A 20,007-nucleotide genomic window follows, 5' to 3' on the forward strand; every position below is an offset into this window, starting at 1 on the left:
AGCATCATGGGTGCCATGGTGAAACGCATCCAAGATCCATGGCATGTGCCAGAGGCAGGCCCGGCTCTGGAGCCAGGTGCCCAGACTCCAGAGCGGTTGGTCGCAGGTCCAAGCCCCTCACAGCTATGTGGCCCATCCAGGTCACATCTTTCGTAGACAAGGAGTCAAGTAAATGGGCAGGGGTGCCACAGCCTACAGGGACGCATCGCAGCGGCAGGGGACATGGGCAGAGGACACAATGGACAGAGGGCCTGATTCAGAGTTGTACGCTATGCCGATGTTCACGCAGTTGAGTGATTTTTTGCTACTGCATATGTGCGAAATGCAGAGAAAGTCGAACTAAACACACAAGATGTGTCGATTTTCACATCATCGCAATATGTTCGTGAACGCGAGGTTCTGAGCACGCCACTGTGATTTATGGCTGTTCCTGGGTGGAGTCGAGGAGGTGGCCAAAAGTGGTCGCAAAAGGAGGCCAGCCCTCCAGACTTGTGGTTTCTTTTTTTTTTGCACTCAGTTCTTCTTCTTACTTTTCACTTCAGCTACAATTTATATTAAATACTTTGCTGACGCAAGACTAAAGATGGCCATACACCAGACCAACTAGTGGTTGGGTGGCATGAAAATCCGGTAATGCATGGGAGCAAATGACAGTTAGCCAAACACCGGAAAACAGAAGAAAGCTGTTGTTCAGGCAAATTGTTTAAATCAAACAGATTCAACCAACTTGCCTGAACGACCTTTTTCGTGTTTTCTGGTGTTTGGGAGCTAATTCAGGCCCTGTGTCCACATCTCAATCAGGCCCTGAGTTTCTGTGCGGAGGGATTTTCTTTATTAGCCACTTGTTGCATATGTACTTTGCCAGTTATAGTGTTCACACCGTAGCATTTTCATGCTCCTGCTGCTGTACTGTATCCTGTCTGCTGCTTGGTATCCGATCTTGCTTGTGACCCTTGACTATCCTGCCTTAATGATTCCATACACAATTACAAATGGCCTAGGTCACTTGGGTTCGCGCGTGTGCAGTAAGGGTTTCCAGCATTCTTTGCGCATGTGCACATTGGAATAATGTCTATCTCTGAATCAGGCCCTCAATACGCTATACTGCCAAGAGGAGTACTGGTTGAACCCGGGTACTGCATCCAACTTATAAAAGTACCCGTAGTGTCGATGCTAAGTTGAATCGGCTGTAATTGCTCTCGCCTTGCATGCAAGTAACTAAGGGCCTGATTCAGAGCGGGACGCTCTGACAAGAGCGCTCGCTCTGAATCAGGGCCCTCCTACCTAAAATTGGAGCGGCCTCCTGGGCGCTCGCATAGCTGTGGGTGACCACCCACAGCTTATGCGAGCGGTCAAAAAGATGGTCGCGATGGTCAAGACCATCGCGACCATCGGGCTTGCGACGAGACCCTGTGTTAGGGTCTCGCTGCCGCAAGCCCAGGAGTGCTTTTGGCTCTATCAGAACCAAAAGCATTCCCACTGACATCACTATGTCAGTGGGGCGGCCCCAGACTGTAGGCGTTCCCATGGGAACGCCTCCGTCTGGGCAGCAACTCCCCCGGCACGCCCACCAAGGGGGTCGATGGTGAGTGACAGCACGCCCCCTTTGGTGCGAGACCCATAGCGACGGCTTGGCCGTTGCTATTCGGGTCTTGCGCATGCGCACGACTGAGCTCCCTCCGTCGTGCGCATGCGCACTAGGGCACCATCGACCCGCTTGCGAGCGGGTCTGAATCAGGTCCTAAATGTGTATGTTCCCTTATATACAACTCTGTGGCTGGATTGCCCTTACCCATACACTTGGTTTAAAACCTGTCTCCTTCATTACTGCACACTTTCACCAGTCCTATCCTAGACGCAAAAAGATCTATCTGGAAACTGGCAGTTTTACACTTCTGCACAACTCTTTTTACACCTTCTGCACCCTGAGAGGACTGACTGCTGCAGCAGCCTCTTTCTCCAGCCCAGCACCATACTTGCCTTCTCTCCCAGAATGCCTGGGAGGCTTCATCCGCCATGCCCCCTCTACGCCGACCTGGCTGTCCTTTCCCGGAGGAGGGGGCAGCAAAGTCGGTACAGTAAGTATGTCCAGCACACAACAATGTGTGCTTGGCTGGAGAGTAGCTGCTGTAGCGGCAGTCTCTTTCTCCAGCCCAGCACCATACTTGCCTACTCTACTGGAATGGCCGGGAGGCTCCGGCCGCCACGCCCCTCTGCGCCGACCTGGCTGCCCCCTCCCGGAGGTGTGGGCAGCAAAGTTAGTACAGTAATGGGGGGCATCCACTAGACGATTTTATCCCTGTCCAACCTCTAAACGATTTTCCCTTGAATTTTCCCTTGAAATTTGATCTTCCACTCTGAACGATTTACAAACGATTTGCAAACGATCTGCAAACGATTTTTAAACGATTTTTAAACGATTGAACGATAACGATATCGTTCAATCGCCTGCTAAAATCGTCTAGTGGATGCCCCCCATAAGTATGCCCAGCACAGAGCAGCGTGTGCTTGGCTGGAGAGAGGCTGCTGTAGAAGCAGTCTCTTCTCTCTCCCTGCCCGAAGTGCCACATACTGTTGTGGGAACGGGGCTGCAGGACACCTGCTTAGTAAAAATACAATTTCCTGCTTTACTGTGACATTACTGGTAAATGCTCTGATTTATTGCTAGGTGCCAAAGGCAGATGAGGCTGATAAACAGCAGAAGTTACCTACTGTACTAGATGGACTACTAACAAAACAGGTATACATAGATAGCTTATACTGTACATTTGCTTCACATAGCATCATATAGGCAGTAAATGTAATTTTTGAAAGTGAAGAATGTTGGTCCTGCCATACAGTTACTCATGGGTAACAAAGATTCCCAGGTGTTGAATGTTTTTTATCTAGACAGTTAAAACAATTTGTACAAGAAAGTGCATCAGTGAGAATGTGTACACAACATAATACTAAAATTAGTGTGTAAGTGTATGTCAGTAAATTCCAAACATCTCTGGATCTTCAATCACTGGGCCTGATTCAGCAGTGAACGCAAGTTCACTGCTTATCGCAGAGCGTAGGACCCATTCTGCGAGTGTGCAGAATGGGTCCTTTGTAGTCACACGCAAACCCTTTAATGCTTCTGCCTGGTTGGCAGGCAGAGGCATTTAAGGGGCAGCGCAGGGTGGCCGCCGTTCCTGGAAACGGGGGCGTGTACGCCCCGTTTTCCGGGAGTAGCTAGCCCAGGATCTGTGTTGATCAACGCTCAAGCCACCGATGGTCGCGATGGTGATCCCAGCCTGCGACCTCCATCGCAGTGCTGGGACCGCAAATGCAGCAGGGGATGTCATACACCTCCTGCTGCATTTGCATTAATGCAAGGATCACAATTGCTAAGCTGCCTGCGTGCATACATCATATCTATAGCTTGCATGCAGCTTTGCAATTGCGATCCTTGCTAATTCAGGCCCACTGTGTGGTGTGAATCTTCTCATTATCCAGCTATATGCTCAGTTGTATCATGAAAGCATTATAGTAATGAAAAGAGCATATAGTGTAGTAGATTATATAATTTCCAGCAGTAGTGTGATGCCGATAATACTGTGTAAATGCACACCATTATGGTGGAGAACTTGGAATTTACACTATAAGTGAGGATTTAATGATTCCGAAAATATTATTTATGCTTCTGCATGTGGAGCATAAAACACTGTGTAACAGCAAATTGTGCCCCCTGTGTGGTTATACTAAATACTAGCTTGTTGTACCTTTTATATCCTTAATGTTGGATGATTATGAAAAGTTTCTGCCCAGCCAGAGGTGTTTCAAGCCCTCAAATTTTTTCCTGTGTGTATCTAAAGAAAAGGTGGCAGAAACCTAACAGATAGGAGAAGAGCTGCTATTAGTATTGAATGATAGTTTACCTTTTCTTTTCTCTTTTTGATTTCTTCATGGTCCATCCATTAGATGCAAGACCCATATAATGGGGTTTATAAGAAGGAAGCTCATATAATAGAAAAAGGACCTCAAACAATACTGTACAGTATGCACACATCATAACTTGTATCCATTTTTATACAATATAAGCTATTAATAAATTACATACATTTGATCTATATTTCTTGCACTTAAGGAAGATAAAGTTCCACAGAAACCAGCTGGCCAAACAGAAACATCTGCTGGATTCCATGAAGGATCGCTGGAGGTAATTAATAGCTGCTATTTTGCACATTATAAATATTTTATAGACCAGAGGTTCTCAAACGCAGTCCTCAAGGCACCCCAACAGTTCAGGTTTTAGAGATACCCTTGGTTGAGCACAGGTGGTTAAATCAAATTGACTGAGGTACTAATTAAGTCACCTGTGCTCAACCATGGATATCTCTAAAACCCGCACTGTTGGGGAGCCTTGAGGACCGCATTTGGGAACCTCTACTATAGGCATTGGCACACAATGCTCCAACGCAATCAGTACTATGCAAAGGCTTTGGAAAACTTTGATATAGTGTGCACATGTCTGTTAATTACCCTAACTTGTATTAATAATGTTTTTCAATTTAAAGTTAAGGTATTTAAGGTATTTGGCTCAAATGGCTCAACAAGGAACAGCATTTTCTGGACCATAGACTTAATAAACCTGCCCATTCTGCTGCCTGTGATTCCCTAGATCATGGGTTCTCATGCAATCCACATGCAGTCCACCTATGTGTAACATTGGTGTCCTTCTTCAACATTAATTTAAGGTCCTCAAACAGTATTGGTACAGTATACACACAAGACACGGCTTCAATATATTTTTTATAAAATTCAAGCCAATAATAAATCACATGCATTTTATGTATATTTTTTACACTAAAGGAAGAACAAATTCCAAAGAAACCAACTGAGCAAACAGAAACATCTGCTGGATCCCATGAAGGTTCGCTGGAGGTAATTATCATAGCTGCTCAATTGCAATTTATAAACATTTTAGAAACATTGACACACAATGTTCCAACACAATCAGTCCTATGCAAGGCCCTTGGAAAACTTTGGTTTAGGTTCCTTCCTACAGATGTGTCACATACACCTATCCTTAAAACACAAACTTTGCAACTTAGCTGCACCATGTGACTTTCTTTGCAGCAAAGATACAAATCCTATGTACTTAGTGCACTGTTAACAAATTAAGAAGCAAAATTCAGGAAAAGTACACAAGCACAGGAATTGGTACCTGCGGCGAAGCTTCTAAGATGTAACAGGCATCCTGCACCATATGGGGCAAAAAGGATAAATGTATGAGGGGGTTGAGTATGGAAGACCGGCAGTCGAAGTGCCGGCCGTCAAAATTACCGACAGCAGCATCCCGATGCTGAGAATCCTGACAGGAGCACAGTAAGTATACTATCCCTCCCCGATTCACCCCCTAATCCAAACCCTCCCTTCCTGCATCCTAACCCGACCCGCACCCTAACCACTTAGAACCTAAACCTAACCCTCCTCCCTTAGTGCCTATCCCTAAACCCCCCTGGTGGAGCCCAAACTCCCCCTGCCAGCAGGATAACCCTAGCCTCCCCCATCCCGCAGCCTAATCCTAACACCCCCGTGGTGCCTAAACCGAAATCTCCCCCCCCCGCGCGGCTACAATCTAACCCAGCCCAGCATCGGCATCTCAACTGATGTCGGGATTCCAGCGCCGGTGTTCTGGCCCGGGATTTCGACCGCCAGCATCCCATGCGGTGGTAAACTAACTACATCCCATATGAGGACACGTCTGTATATCCATGTATTACCTGATTTGCAATAATAATAATAATTTTTATAAAACATTTAATTATTGAAGAAATAAATATTTGCTTCAGTGATCCATAAAGGAACAAAAGTTGGTGGGTCATAGACTTAATGGAGCACTCTATTTTTCTGCCTATTGTTCTCTTTATCATGCAAACTACATGCAGTCCATCTGTGTCTAACAACCTCGTCCTTCAAAATACTGTTTCTCATAGTGCACTTTAGACTCTTCCTGCTTGTGACATTACTGGTAAACATTCTGATTTATTGCTAGGTACAAAAGGCAGGTGAGGCTGATAAACAGCAGGAGATGCCTACTGTGAAAGATGAACCACTAACAAAACAGGTACAGAGAAATAACTAATACATTTGACGTACATGACATCATAAAAGTAGTTTAATGTAAATGCTGTCTGTGCCTATTTTTTGGAGTGAGCCCAATTTTCATGGTCTTCCTTGGCCAATATTCTGATATCCCTGGGCACCATAACCATACACAGTATTTATTTTATGATCCACCTAGGTACCTATGAAATTAAATCTAGCTTATGTTTATCAGATAGCTCAGTCTCCATGTCAACCCATCTTTTAAAGTGTGTGTGCAGGTCTTGGTGGGTTTTGGGTAAGACTTAATATGAATTAGTTGAGGTATTCTGAGGTATTTGTTGGATTGTGGGACTCAAAGTGTACAATTCTGATGGTCTAACTAGGGCATTACTATGTTCATCTTAAAGGCGTTGCAACGTCTTATCCAACAGACATGTAGAGAAGGGACCACCTAGCCAGATCCTGATTCACCTTATTTAACAAGAAGTTATAATTAACTTCATACAGTTGGTCAATTTTTCTGGCCAGCAAAGATTCTCAGGTATTGAAAATTTTTTGCAAGCATTGAAATTCAAAATTAATTTATGTTGCATCCTATCTGTGGTACACTACTTGGAGAGTGTAGATGGAGCTATGGGTGGAGTAGGTGCTTCTGTAAACTAAAAACGTGTTTGCTGCTGTTTCCATCCCCTCTATACCTTTCCACCATCTTGGCCTTCAGTTTTTGATTTTAGTGCTTTGGAGTAGACAATCAGGGGCGTATCTATAATGGGTGCAGGGTGTGCGGTGAACACAGGTCCTGAGGGTCCCCGCACCGTTCACCTTGCACCCATATTATCTAAAACTCACCTGTCCGTGGTCCCGCGTCGGGTGTCAGCACTGCACAGAACACCAGAAAATGGCTGCCGCGCCCATTTTTCCGGTGCTCTGCGCATGCGCAGTAGACTCTGGGCACACTCTAGTGCCCAGAGTCTACTGACTCTGCGGTGGCCGGCCAGCCGCCGGGAAGAGAGGAGGGGGCCCGGCTTGGTGAATGCACAGGGGCCTCCTCTCTTAAGACGCCCCTGTAGAGAATGTTTTTCTTTTTTTATTCATGCAGCAGATTTTAATTTATCTAATCTTCTTTCTATCATTTTCTGTAGCTCTCACAGCTACTGCTCCCATTTCTCCAGATATTCAATGGGGAGTGGATGTCTTATGGTCACAATGCGGGGGGGGGAGTCACCATGGGGCTGACCGCAGACCGTGTTTTGGGAGCTGTGATGAAAACAAACAATGCAGGCCATTGTTAGGACTCACTAGATCATGAGTCATCTTGGATTACCCTTACAAGTGTGTATTTCAAAGAAGCAATGCAGGAGTGGAATGAAACAGTAGCTGATTTATTATGCACTTGTGGGTAAGGGTGGGTACACACCTGACAGATATATCTGCAGATCGAGTGATCTGCAGATATATCTGTATACAGTGGCGTCACAAGGTGGGTGCGGGCCACACCCTGGTGTCACCCACCGAGGGGTGACACCAAGGTGCCGACTCCCCCTCAGTGACAGAAGCCGGATGCTGCACTGTAGCAATAAGTGCAGCACTCGGCTCCTGTCACAGTGAGGGAGCCGGCACTGCACACAGGACAGTCCGCACCTCCAACCGCCACCACTCCGCCGGATGGGAGTTCGGCCGTGGGGCCCCTTCCCGCAAAGCCCCGCCCCCTGTCAACAAATAACACAGGACTGTAGGCAGGGGTTAATAGCTGAGCAGGAATACCTTGTAATGCACGATAACAAGTTAGTACAGTTGACTTGCAATATAATATACAAGGTAGCAAACTTGACTTGAAATGCAGTATACTGGATAGCAGATTTGACAGAATGCAATAAACTGTGGCAATAAGGCAAAGTCCAGTAACACGACAAGCACCAGAAGTGCTAGTGAGAACAGCCACAGATATTCACTGGAGGAGCATGGATTGCAAGGATGCAGACTGGCCTGTGAGGCAACAGGAAGCTGTAATGCACTGCTGACTCTGAACAGTCTTGGAGCTGAACTGGTAGCCAGGAATAGGATTGATACAGGTATCTCGAAATGTAAAGAGACCCCAGTAGTAGCTTGCACTAGATAGGCTCAGATAACATCAATTGATGATCTGGCACTGAGTGGTTAGTGAAGCTGGGTAATAATCAGGAAAACAGGTGCAGCTCATTAGCCTCCAGCTGCAGAGAGACAATCATGGAGTGCTAGCAGCATCAGCAGAAGTGCAGCACCACTGATGAGAAATTATACTGCAGGAGTCAACACTGGGAGAGCACCACCATTGGAGGAAGAGTGGAACTGCTGTTGATCGTAACACCCATCTCTGTTAACGAAGTCGAAAGGAGGTGTGCAGTGGTGCACCTCTCATCCAGAGGGGTTACCTATTGGAAAAAAACAGTAACTGGGACATGGCAACTGCGCCAGGAAAGCTAGCAGCAGACGGGAGTGCCTGAGCACCAAGAGGCCTCAACCTCTCTCAACAAGGGGATGCAGATGTGGTGTGCTGCATTCCACCCTGATGTCATGCACTAATCCATGGGATATACCTACCAGGCCCGGTGTACTGGTTTCCTTCTAAGTGGTACAGCAGGACCATGAGAGAACACATGGATAGGAGCTGTGTGGGTCAACATCTTTCTAATAGAGGCTGAGAGGCGGGATCAGTCTCTCCTCCAGTAAGGTGATCGGCTCAGCCAATTACATCCTCTCTCTCTAGCGAGCAGACTATTTAGACTTGCTTAGCTAGCAGCCCAGTTTTAGATCATCGTCTCATATTCCTTGGCTGCTGACTCTCTGACTGCGTCATATGTCTGTGTACTCCTTGTTTCAGTGTCCTAAACCTCTCTATTGTGTGCTATTCTACAGTATTGATTATTATATTATATTGAGAACTGACTCAGACTAGTTTTATCACCAAAACGAGTGATAAATTTCACTGTGTATCATAAATGGTGCTCCAGCCAATCAACTCCCAACTGTAATTTTTCTATATATACTAGCTGAAGTACCCGGCATTGCCTGGGTTTAAATCTTTAAGTTACTATGTTTTATTATGTGATGTTCTTCCAAATCCATCCAGTGGAAGGCCCAGAACAGGCTCCCTGGGTCAAAGTTCTGCCTGACACACTCTGCCGTGAGCTCCGACCTGGACCCCAACCACTCCATTAGGCATTTCAGACCAATGGCCACCTCCATGTGAAGTTTTTATCCAAATCCATCCAGTGGAAGGCCCAGAACAGGCTCTCCGGGTCAAAGTTCTGACCAGTGTACACCAACAGGAGGTCCTACCCGGGACCTCAGACCCCTAGTATGTCTTCTGGGATACAATATTACCACTAATTGAAGTTTTCATCCAAATCCATCCAGTGGAAGGCCCAGAGCAGGCTCCCCTGGTCAAAGTTCTTCCCGGTGCACTCCACCGAGAGGGACCCCAACCACTCCATTAGGCATCCCAGACCAATTGCCACCCCTCTGTGAACTTTTCATTCAAATCCATCCAGTGGAAGGTCCAGAATGTTATGCTCCAGACTATAAAAAACACTTTCTTACCTCTCCGGTGCACATCACTTCTAGCTGGTGCTGAGGTCTGTCTGTGCTGCTCCTGCCCCGTCTGCTCTGTGGCCCTGATTCAGAGCCAGTCGCTCTGACAGAGCGCTTTTTTTTTAGAACAGCCTCCTGGCCGCTCGCATAGCTGTGGGTGACCACCCACAGCTATAGCGAGCGGCCAGGAAGATGGTCGTGATGGTCAAGACCATCGCGACCATCGGGCTTGCGATGAGACCCTTGTGGTAGGGTCTCGTTGCCGCAAGCCCCAGAGAGATTTCGGCTCTAACAGTACCCCAAACGGTTGGCGTTGACATGGGAACGCCTCCATTTGGGCAGCCACCCCCCCAGCCCACCGACCAAAGGGGGCGTGCTGTCACTCAACATCGACAGCACGACCCTTTGGTACGAGACCCTGAGCGACACATTGCCCGTCGCTATCCGGGTCTCGCGAATGCGCACAAAGGAGCCGGCTCCGTTGTGCGCATGCGCTCTGGGCCACCATCGACCCAGTTGCGAGCGCTCAGCGCTTGCGACCGGGTCTGAATCAGGCCCAGTGTCCTGTTACTGAGCATGGAGATGGCTCTCCACAGCCTCTGTTGCCAGTATGTTTCGGTGGAAACAGAAGGTTCAGAGAGACAGCAACAGAGTGAAATAAATTACATAATACACACAGTTTACATTAATTAAAATTATTTATTGGTACTTAGTTTAGATTTCTGATTAATTTCGATAATGGTCCAATACAGCAAAATCACACCCGGGAGCCTCGCCTTACACAATAGGCCAGATGGGTACACTGAGCCCAGCATTTTCTGTAGTCAGTCTGGGAGTCAGGATTTAAGGCTTTAAGGCTCCAGACTTCAGGATTTCACACCTAATTATAGGGCTCCTAACAAAGACCGGATACTATATACCTTATATGGTCATAATATTCAAATAAATATTAGCAATAGGGGGCAGCATTCCCTCAAATATAGTTATTGGCAAAATATTATAACAAATTACATTGACATTTATATGTTCAAGGCTTATTGCATTAAGCAGTACAACTAGTCTTGACATAGAACTACAGCACATTCCTTTGAGAATCATATCAAAGAGCACCTTCTAAACATAATTAAATATTAGTATCAAACTGCATAGCTGAATTAGTAGAAAAAGATTCTAAATACATTAATACAATCACTAATATATACATAGTACTCTGAACAGTTTAACAGCAAAATAGTGCCACAGCCACTTTGTTTGTATCACCTGTCACAAACCACCCTTACTTTTAAAGCTTTATGTTGTGATATGTATCTTGGGAAGGCCAAAGTGTTTCATAAACCTTTCTTATGGGAAATACTTTTGACTTTGTTGTATCACAAAATTTCCCTAAAATCCAAAATACCAGTAAAATTCAGTTCAATAGAGTCTAGAAAAAGTCTTGAAAATATTGGTGTACAGTATATGCGTGTTTCCAACCAATATAAGGCTCAAGTTCCATTAGTCTACAATGGTCATATTATTGGATCTTGTAACTCTGTTGACTTCCTGGACACTTTCAACCAGGCTGTTGTTATCATAAATTTATCTCCGATATAATCCTCTAATCTTTCCATTCGACCACCGTAAAATAAATTAACCTGTTGGCTTAGAGAAAAGAACAGTGTAAGATACACCATAACAACAAAACAAAATAAACACTTTCTTATCTCTGCTGTACATATCTCTTTTTCTTACTATAGTACTAAACCTTCATTGAGCACAACCTTATCATAAATGTATATATGTGTGTAACAAATAACCCGAAATATTCAAGCTTTTACCACCCTCCGGTTAACAAAACACATGTATACCTATATACATCTTGCTCTATAAAAACCCATTTCATATATATATGAACACTCCTGTTTTCTAAACACATCCATTCCTTCAATCATACTGATATCAGCTTTGTGAATGGAATGAATCACAGAAAACCCTGTATACTTCATTTTTAGAATGGGTGTCTTTGTCTGCTCAGGTGTTCTTGGACATCCCATAATAACAACAAATCTTTAAATCTTTGTCAACTTCAGGATAGTCTCTTATCTGGTATCACTCAGCTTAAGACAACTTAATTCCTGAATGATGGTGTTCTGTAGCTGTCCAATGCAGCACTCTTCTTTCATCTTCTTGTTGGAAAACAATGAAGTCAAATTGCCATACTGCAGTTATAAAGTTCATAAGGCCTCTTTCAGTAATGAGCAAAGTAGGCCACATTTTTCAGGTGCTGGCACATGTAACAGCTCTTTGCAATGTCTCTGACCATGTTCTGGATATAGACAATCCATGTAACTTGAGCTTGCTGGTCTGCATTTTTAGATGGGCTGACCACGAGTTATCCAAAGTTAGTGTCTACAGCTGTACAGCAGAATTTGAGCCCCCCACATCCAGTAGGCAAAGGTCCAAAAAAGTCTACCTGCCACATGTTCACCTCTGTAGATAAGGCCCAGGTCTCTCATCAATTTCTTCCCGTAATTCAACAGTTTTCATGTTTCACACTTTTCTACAATTTCTCTTGCCATCTGCTGTAATTGGGATGCCTTCTCTCTGTGTCCAGACATAGGTTCCTTCACCTTCTCTATGTCCACTTTGGGTATGAGCCCACTCTCTCAAATTGTGCTGTTCTGTTTGTTCTTCAGGGGTAAGTGCCACTGCTCTGACTTGAACTATTACATCTGCAACTTCTTTGCCTTCTAGTCCAGTGTGGGCATTGCCATGGCCCACCAACACAGGGCTCCAGTTGCATTGATTCCAGATTTCATTCCATAGGATGGTGTCACCCCAGATGACTTTGCCATGTACTTTCCAGTTGTTCTGTTTCCATGTTGGCATCCAGGTGGTTAGGCCTTGGAACACGGCCCAACTTTCTGTGTAGATGACAAGAGGACCTTTGGTTTCTTCTAGCACCATCGGCACAGCTCACAATTCTGGATATTGGCTTGATCCACCTATGAAGCAGGTATATTTCAGTTGCTTAGTGGTGCTCTCCACATGTTGCATGGCTGTGTAGGCTACCAGGTATATCTTCTCCCAGGAGGTCAGCTTCACTGCTTTGATCTGTACTAATGCATTTGAATTTAATTGCCTTCTAGTCCAGTGTGGACATTGACATGACCCACAGACACAACCAGCTACCTGACCCAACCAGCTACCAGCATCTTATTTCTTATGGTAACTGGCTGTTGTTTGGTGGTACTTTCCACTTGTTGCAACACTGTATAGCAGTGATTTTCAACCTTTTTAACCCGAGACACACTGCACAAGATCTTAAAATTGCCAAGGCACACGATGCGGCATGCGTGACCTACAGTATGAAAAAACATATTGTCTCGCACATAAAAAAACCCACACACTATGGCCCCACAGGAATAAAACCCGCACACTTTGGCCCCAAAGGAATAAAACCCACACACTATGGCCCCACAGGAATAACACCCACACACTATGGCCCCACAGGAATAAAACCCACACACTATGGGCCCACAGGAATAAAACCCACACACTATGGCCCCACAGGAATAAAACCCACACACTATGGCCCCACAGGAATAAAACCCAAACACTATGGCCCCACAGGAATAAAACCCACAGAAACAAAAAAAAAAAAGATATTGCTGGTCTTCAAAGAAAAAAAACCCACATTGCTCCCCCCAAAAAACAAAGAACACTGGCTCCCACATAAAATATTAATATACATTTTTTCTACCCCTACCTGTCAGCAGAGTGCAGCGTGCAGGCTGGTGGCCACGGGGCTGGCTAGGGGTGCTGGTAGAGATGGTGACTGCGGGCCTGGCTGGATGCTGAGGCAGGCTGGCTGGCGGTGCTGGTGGCTTCAGGGATAGCTGGATGCTGAGGCAGGCTGGCTGGCGGTTGCAGTGCTGACTGGTGACACAGGTAGGATGGCTGGTGGCCGCGGCGCTGGCTGGCTGGTGTTGCTGGTGGCTGCGGGGCTGGGTGACTGGGGGTGCTGGTGGCCTTCATGCAGGGCTGGCTAGCAGGCAAGTGGGCTGACTGGAAATGCGGCATGCGTGACATGTGATGTCTTCTTTATAGGTGATGGCCCGGGCACGCCTGATACTGCCAGAAGAGCTCAGCGCTGCCCAGTCCACAGTACGGCAGATATGACCGACAGCTCTGACGGTCAGATCTGGCCGCGTGACACACTTAACAACCGCTTGCAGCACAGTAGTGCTGCTGCTGTATAGGCTGCCAGCAATGTCTTCTCCAAGGAGGTATATCTGGCTCGTGCTGCTGCAAACTGCTTGTCACAAAACCCAATGGGAATCTTCCTCTCTCCACTGTTTGCACTCTTCTGCCATAGGCCCCAGGACATGACATGATTTGTTACCATCACGTCCAGGAAGAATGGCTGATCTCCCTGGATAGGGCCCAGGGCGTTATGCGCCTGGAATGTTTGCTTGGCTGCTTGAAAAGCATCTTCTTGTTCAACTGTCCAAACAAATTCAGTCTTCTTGCGAGTCACATTGTAGATTCCTTTGAGAATCATATCAAAGGGCACCTTCTAAACATAATTAAATATTAGTATCAAACTGCATAGCTGAATTAGTAGAAAAAATTTGAAATACATTAATACAATCACTAATATATACATTAAAGTACTCTGAACAGTTTAACAGCAAAATAGTGGCAAAGCCATTTTGTTTGTATCACCTGTCACACAGTACAAAGTCACTTCTTGCTGAAGCTACAGCTCAGTGCTGAGCTCCCAGGTACTCTGTATCTGAACGGTCCCAGTCCGTTATATCCAGTTCCTATATCTGGTAAACAAGTCTTCTATACCATCTTGCACACCGGTCTAGTTTTTACCACGGAGACTTGTTCTTACAGCCGCAGCCATCATCGGTTCCAGCCGATACTTCCAACCATCAGTTTCATCTGATGCTTCCAACATTGGATTCAGATACATTAAGGCCCTGATTCAGAGCCGGACGCTCTGACAGAGCGCTCGCTCTGAATCAGGGCCGGGCTATTTTTTTTTTTAGAACGGTTTCCTGGCCACTCGCATAGCTGTGGGCGACCACCCACAGCTATAGTGAGCGGCCAGGAAGATGGTCGCGATGGTCAAGACATGACTCGTGATGTCAGTGGGGCTGCCCCCAAACGGACGCATTCGCATGGGAATGCCTCCGTTTGGGCAGTCACTCCCCCGGCCCGCCCACCAAAGGGGGTGTGCTGTCACTCAACATCGACAGCACGCCCCCTTTGGTACGAGGCCCGAAGCGACGGATTGCCCGTTGCTATCCGGATCTCGCGCATGCGCACGACGGAGCCGGCTCCGTCGTGCGCATGCGCTCTGGGCCACCATCGACCTGGTTGCGAGCGCTCAGCGCTAGCGACCGGGTCTGAATCAGGCCCTAAGTTCATTAATTCATCAACATCGTGCTCTTATTAATCAATTAAGTTCTTCAATTTATCAACATCAGTCCCAACCAATGAAGTTCATCAATTCATTAATATCGGACTCCTATCAATTAAATTCTTAAATTTTTCAACATCGGACTCAAACCAATCAAGTTCATCAAGTCTTCAACATCGGATTCAAATCCATCACGTTCTTCAAATCATCGACATCGGTCTCAAATCAATCCACCTCTCAATCCAGCATCATTGGTCCCAATCCAATTCTGATAATTCATTCAGTATTATCTCCAGTTCTCATTCCAACCTGCTGTTTAATAAATACATTTACTATTACATACATACTATTTCTGTCCTCGCCTTCGGGCCCATCATCCACTGCCGTATCTCTATCTCCTCACATCATTACATAAGGAAGTCCAGTCTCAAGCCACCCAAGTTCCTTCACACATCTCTGACCCCCCATTCAGTCTCCCACGCGTGTTCCTACCCAAACCATTCCTCAGGTGTGACACAGAACATGCTCCTCGGGTCATCGTTCTGCCCAGCGTACACCATCAAGAGGTCCAACCGGGACCCTAACCCCCCTAAAACCTGGCCAGACAGACAAACACACAAACAGACCAATAAATGTTATATATATATAAGATTTTTCTATATAACTATGTAAGATATTCGCCAACAAACTTCTTCTTCTTCTTATATATATATATGTATATATATATATATATATATATTGATCCTCTTGACGAAGTCCAGCTATATAGGCATAAGAGATGAAATGCGTTGAGGCTGTGGTGACCCCCGCTACTTGGGATTGCTGCATCAATTTTCAGATACATTTTTAAATCACTTTTGAATTGTAGTTGCGCATTTTTTAAGTGTTATGTGAATGTATATTAATTTACTACACTATGCGAGTATTTTTCTCTCCCCATCAATCATCTTACCTGGAGTGAAGGGCCTTTTGATCCTACAAATGAGCGTATTGTTGTGGATTCAAGATATACCATTATATGCCTATTTATTAGGCACACATGGTACGCATTTAAATTTTCAAGAGTGTGCAGTGAAATTATATAATATAATATACTATATGGCGCTTGTTCTCACCTTATATATACTGTATGTGTGTGTATATATATATATATATATATATATGTACATATACACTGGTGGCCAAAATTGCAGACACATATTGAAATTTGAATGTTTATCAACTTCGAATGCTTATAAAAACTGTTTCACTTCACGCAGTGCAATCATTCATATATCAAATGAAAGGAAATTTAATGCTGAATTCAACACAATAAACAGAGGTCAAATATTTGCATTACAAGGGAAGTTATGACGTGAAAACAACACTTAGGGTGAAAATCCCTGTGTACTTATGATGTTACTGTCCTATCAGTATTTCGTTGGGTATCCTTTATTTTTCAAGACCGCAGCACAGCGACGTGATCCAGGATTGTGGTGTTAAGTGAAAATGGTCTTTCGTATGCAGCAATTGCGGGAGTGGGAATGTGACAACATCAGGAGTACGAAAGTTTTGTTTACGCTATCAGGTAACACAATCTATACAAAACAAAGAAGGAAAAGGCCGGAAAAAGTGCACAACAGCTGTTGATGATAGGAGAATAAAACGAATTTGCTTTAGGGACAGATGGATGTCATCTGCGGCCATTAGCAGTAAACTGAGTGCAACTGGTGTTTTTGTCAGTGCAAGAACAGAACGGAGAAGACTAACGGAGGTTGGCCTAAAAGGTAGGATTCCCTGAAAAAAGCCATTGCTGAATAAAAAGCAGCAGCGGAAACGAATACAGTGGGCAAAAGAACACATTGCATGGACAGAAGGTCGGTGGAAACAAGTGATATGGAGTGACGAAACTAAGATATTGATATTTGGTAGTGATGGGAGAAAATGTGTGAGACGTCGCATCGGGGAAGAGGTACATCCAGATTTTATTCAAGCGACAACAAAGAATCCTACAAGTGTTATGATCTGGGCATGTATGACAGCAGATGCTGTAGGCCGCCTTTATGTCATAGATGGCACACTGAACAGCAGAAAGTACATTGACACCATCCTACAACCAAAACTTCTACCTTCTATCAGGAATCTTTTTCCAGATAATGCCCCATTTTTTTTCCAGCAGGATTCAGCTCCCTACCACACTGCACGGACATACAAAAAGGGGTTCACGGAGAATGACATATAGGTGCTGGGATGGCCAGGAAAGAGCCCAGACCTGAACCCCATAGAACATTTGTGGTTCTGTTTGAAAAAACTGGTACATCTGAGGCGTCCATCCAATAAAAGAGAATTCATTGAGGCTATAATTGTCTCATGGCACCACATAAAAAAGAAGGAATAGCTCTAAACATTGGTTGGCTCAATGACACATCGCTGTGCTGCTGTCTTGAAAAATAAAGGATACCCAACAAAATACTGATAGGACAGTAACATCATAAGTACACAGGAATTTTCACCCTAAGTGTTGATTTCACGGCATAACTTCCCTTGTAATGCAAATATTTGACCTCTGTTTATTGTGTTGAATTCAGCATTAAATTTCCTTTCATTTGATATATGAATCATTGCACTGTGTGAAGTCTAACAGTTTTTATAAGCATTCGAAGTTGAAAAACATTCAAATTTCAAAAAGTGTCCGCAATTTTGGCCACCACTGTATATATTTATATATATATTGTATCACGGGGTATTGAAACGAGGTCTCCAGACAGACAGGTACTTAGTTACTTGGTAAAGCAGTGTCTTTTAATGGTAGCAGACGCTGCACCTTAGCATACGTGAGCATAGGCCTGCACACATACAGGCACATAACAGAAAATAAGCAAATAAACATAAAAGTAAATGTCCCAGCAATCCTTGTGCTGATGTCTGTGGACCTTCCAGGTCCTGGCACCCTAATGCTAACCACCACTCCTCGCCTATTGCCTGGCCAGTTTGTCCGGCATCAGGAGCATCAGGTGTGTGAGAGTTGTAAACCCTTTCTGTGCTCCAGTGATTATTCCAGCTGGGTCTATGTAAATGTGAAAACCTAGAATTCCACAACTCCACTGCTAATGCAGAACGTACAGGTTTCACTCCAGCCTCCCTTGAAGGGATCTGATTCCATCAGAATGTGAGTAATTCAGGTGAGACATCCCCTCTCACCACAATATATATATATATATATATATATATATAAAATATATTATATATATATATATATCTCAATAGTGGGATGCTGTTTACACTGTGGTTTCACTCACTACTGTAGCATCTATGACGAGTTGTGCCTTTCGAATACTTAATGTTGGATAATTATAGAAAGCTTCTGCCCAGTCAGAGGTGTTTGGTGTTTCAGTCCTCAGAAATCTAACCGAGGAGTAAAGTTTGTATAGTATAGAATGGTGGTATGGTGAATAAGGAGGGGGAATTTTACTATTAACCTTAGTTTTTCTCTTTTTGTTTCTTCATGCTCCATTCATTAGATACAAGACCCATATGATGGTGACTACAGGGAAGAAGCTCATATAATAGAACAAGGACCTCAAGCAGTACTACAAGGCCCATATGATGGGGATTACAGGGAGGAAACTCATATAATAGAACAAGGACCTCAAGCAGTACTACAAGGCCCATATGATGGGGATTACATGGAAGAAGCTCATATAATAGAACAAGGACCTCAAGCAGTACTACAAGGCCCATATGATGGGGATTACATGGAGAAAGCTCATATAATAGAACAAGGACCTCAAGCAGTAATACAAGGCCCAGATGATGGTGATTACAGGAAGGAAGCTCATATAATAGAACAAAGACATCAAGCATTACTACAAGGCCCATATGACGGGGATTACAGGGAGGAAGCTCATATAATAGAACAAGGACCTCAAGCAGTACTACAAGGCCCATATGATGGGGATTACAGAGAGGATGCTCATATAATAGAACAAGGACCTCAAGCAGTACAACAAGGCCCATATGATGAGGATTACATGGAGGAAGCTCATATAATAGAACAAGGACCTCAAGCAGTACTAAAAGGCCCATATGATGGGGATTACAGGGAGGGAGCTCATATAATAGAACAAGGACCCCATGCAGTACTACAAGACCTATATGATGGGCATTACAGGGAGGAAGCTCATATAATAGAACAAGGACCTCAAGCAGTACAACAAGGCCCATATGATGAGGATTACATGGAGGAAGCTCATATAATAGAACAAGGACCTCAAGCAGTAAGAAAAGGCCCATATGATGGGGATTACAGGGAGGAAGCTCATATAATAGAACAAGGACCCCAAGCAGTACTACAAGGCCTATATGATGGGCATTACAGGGAGGAAGCTCATATAATAGAACAAGGACCTCTAGCAGTACTACAAGTCTCATATGATGGGGATTACAGGGAGGAAGCTCATATAATAAAACAAGGACCTCAAGCAGTACTACAAGGCCTATATGATGGGCATTATATGGAGGAAGCTCATATAATAGAACAAGGACCTCTAGCAGTACTACAAGGCCCATATGATGTGAATTACAGGGAGGAAGCTCATATAATAGAACAAGGACCTCAAACAGTGCTACAAGGCCCATATGATGGGGATTACAGGGAGGAAGCTCATATAATAGAACAAGAACCTCAAGCAGTACTACAAGTCTCATATGATGGGGATTACATGGAGGAAGCTCATATAATAGAACAAGGACCTCAAGCAATATTGGTACAGTATACACACAAGTCCCAGCTTGCATATTTTTTTTTAATTATAAGCCAATAATACATTTCATGCATTTTATCTATGTTTCTAAAGCTGGGTACACATTAGACAATATATTAGACAATTTACCAATTTCAGCCGGATCGGAGCGACAAATCGTACACATCGTCAAATATGTGCGCTCCCATTTAGCGCATCTTCAGATCA

The 20,007-nt window shown here is 44.6% G+C and overlaps 1 protein-coding gene across 1 annotated transcript in view; it reads left to right on the forward strand.

Moving 5' to 3' along the window:
• CCDC7 (coiled-coil domain containing 7) overlaps positions 1 to 20,007 on the forward strand; it is a 227,250-nt gene that overhangs the window by 172,813 nt on the left and 34,430 nt on the right. The window contains exons 22-27 of the mRNA XM_088447948.1: positions 2,669 to 2,740; positions 3,946 to 4,021; positions 4,116 to 4,183; positions 6,023 to 6,094; positions 18,559 to 18,772; positions 18,815 to 19,737. Coding sequence (XP_088304074.1) covers positions 2,669 to 2,740; positions 3,946 to 4,021; positions 4,116 to 4,183; positions 6,023 to 6,094; positions 18,559 to 18,772; positions 18,815 to 19,737 — 1,425 coding nt within the window. The remainder of the gene's footprint in view (positions 1 to 2,668; positions 2,741 to 3,945; positions 4,022 to 4,115; positions 4,184 to 6,022; positions 6,095 to 18,558; positions 18,773 to 18,814; positions 19,738 to 20,007) is intronic.

This window comes from Taudactylus pleione, unplaced genomic scaffold (assembly GCF_031769625.1).
Source record: "Taudactylus pleione unplaced genomic scaffold, aTauple2 ptg000446l, whole genome shotgun sequence".
Lineage (NCBI taxonomy): Eukaryota > Metazoa > Chordata > Amphibia > Anura > Myobatrachidae > Taudactylus > Taudactylus pleione.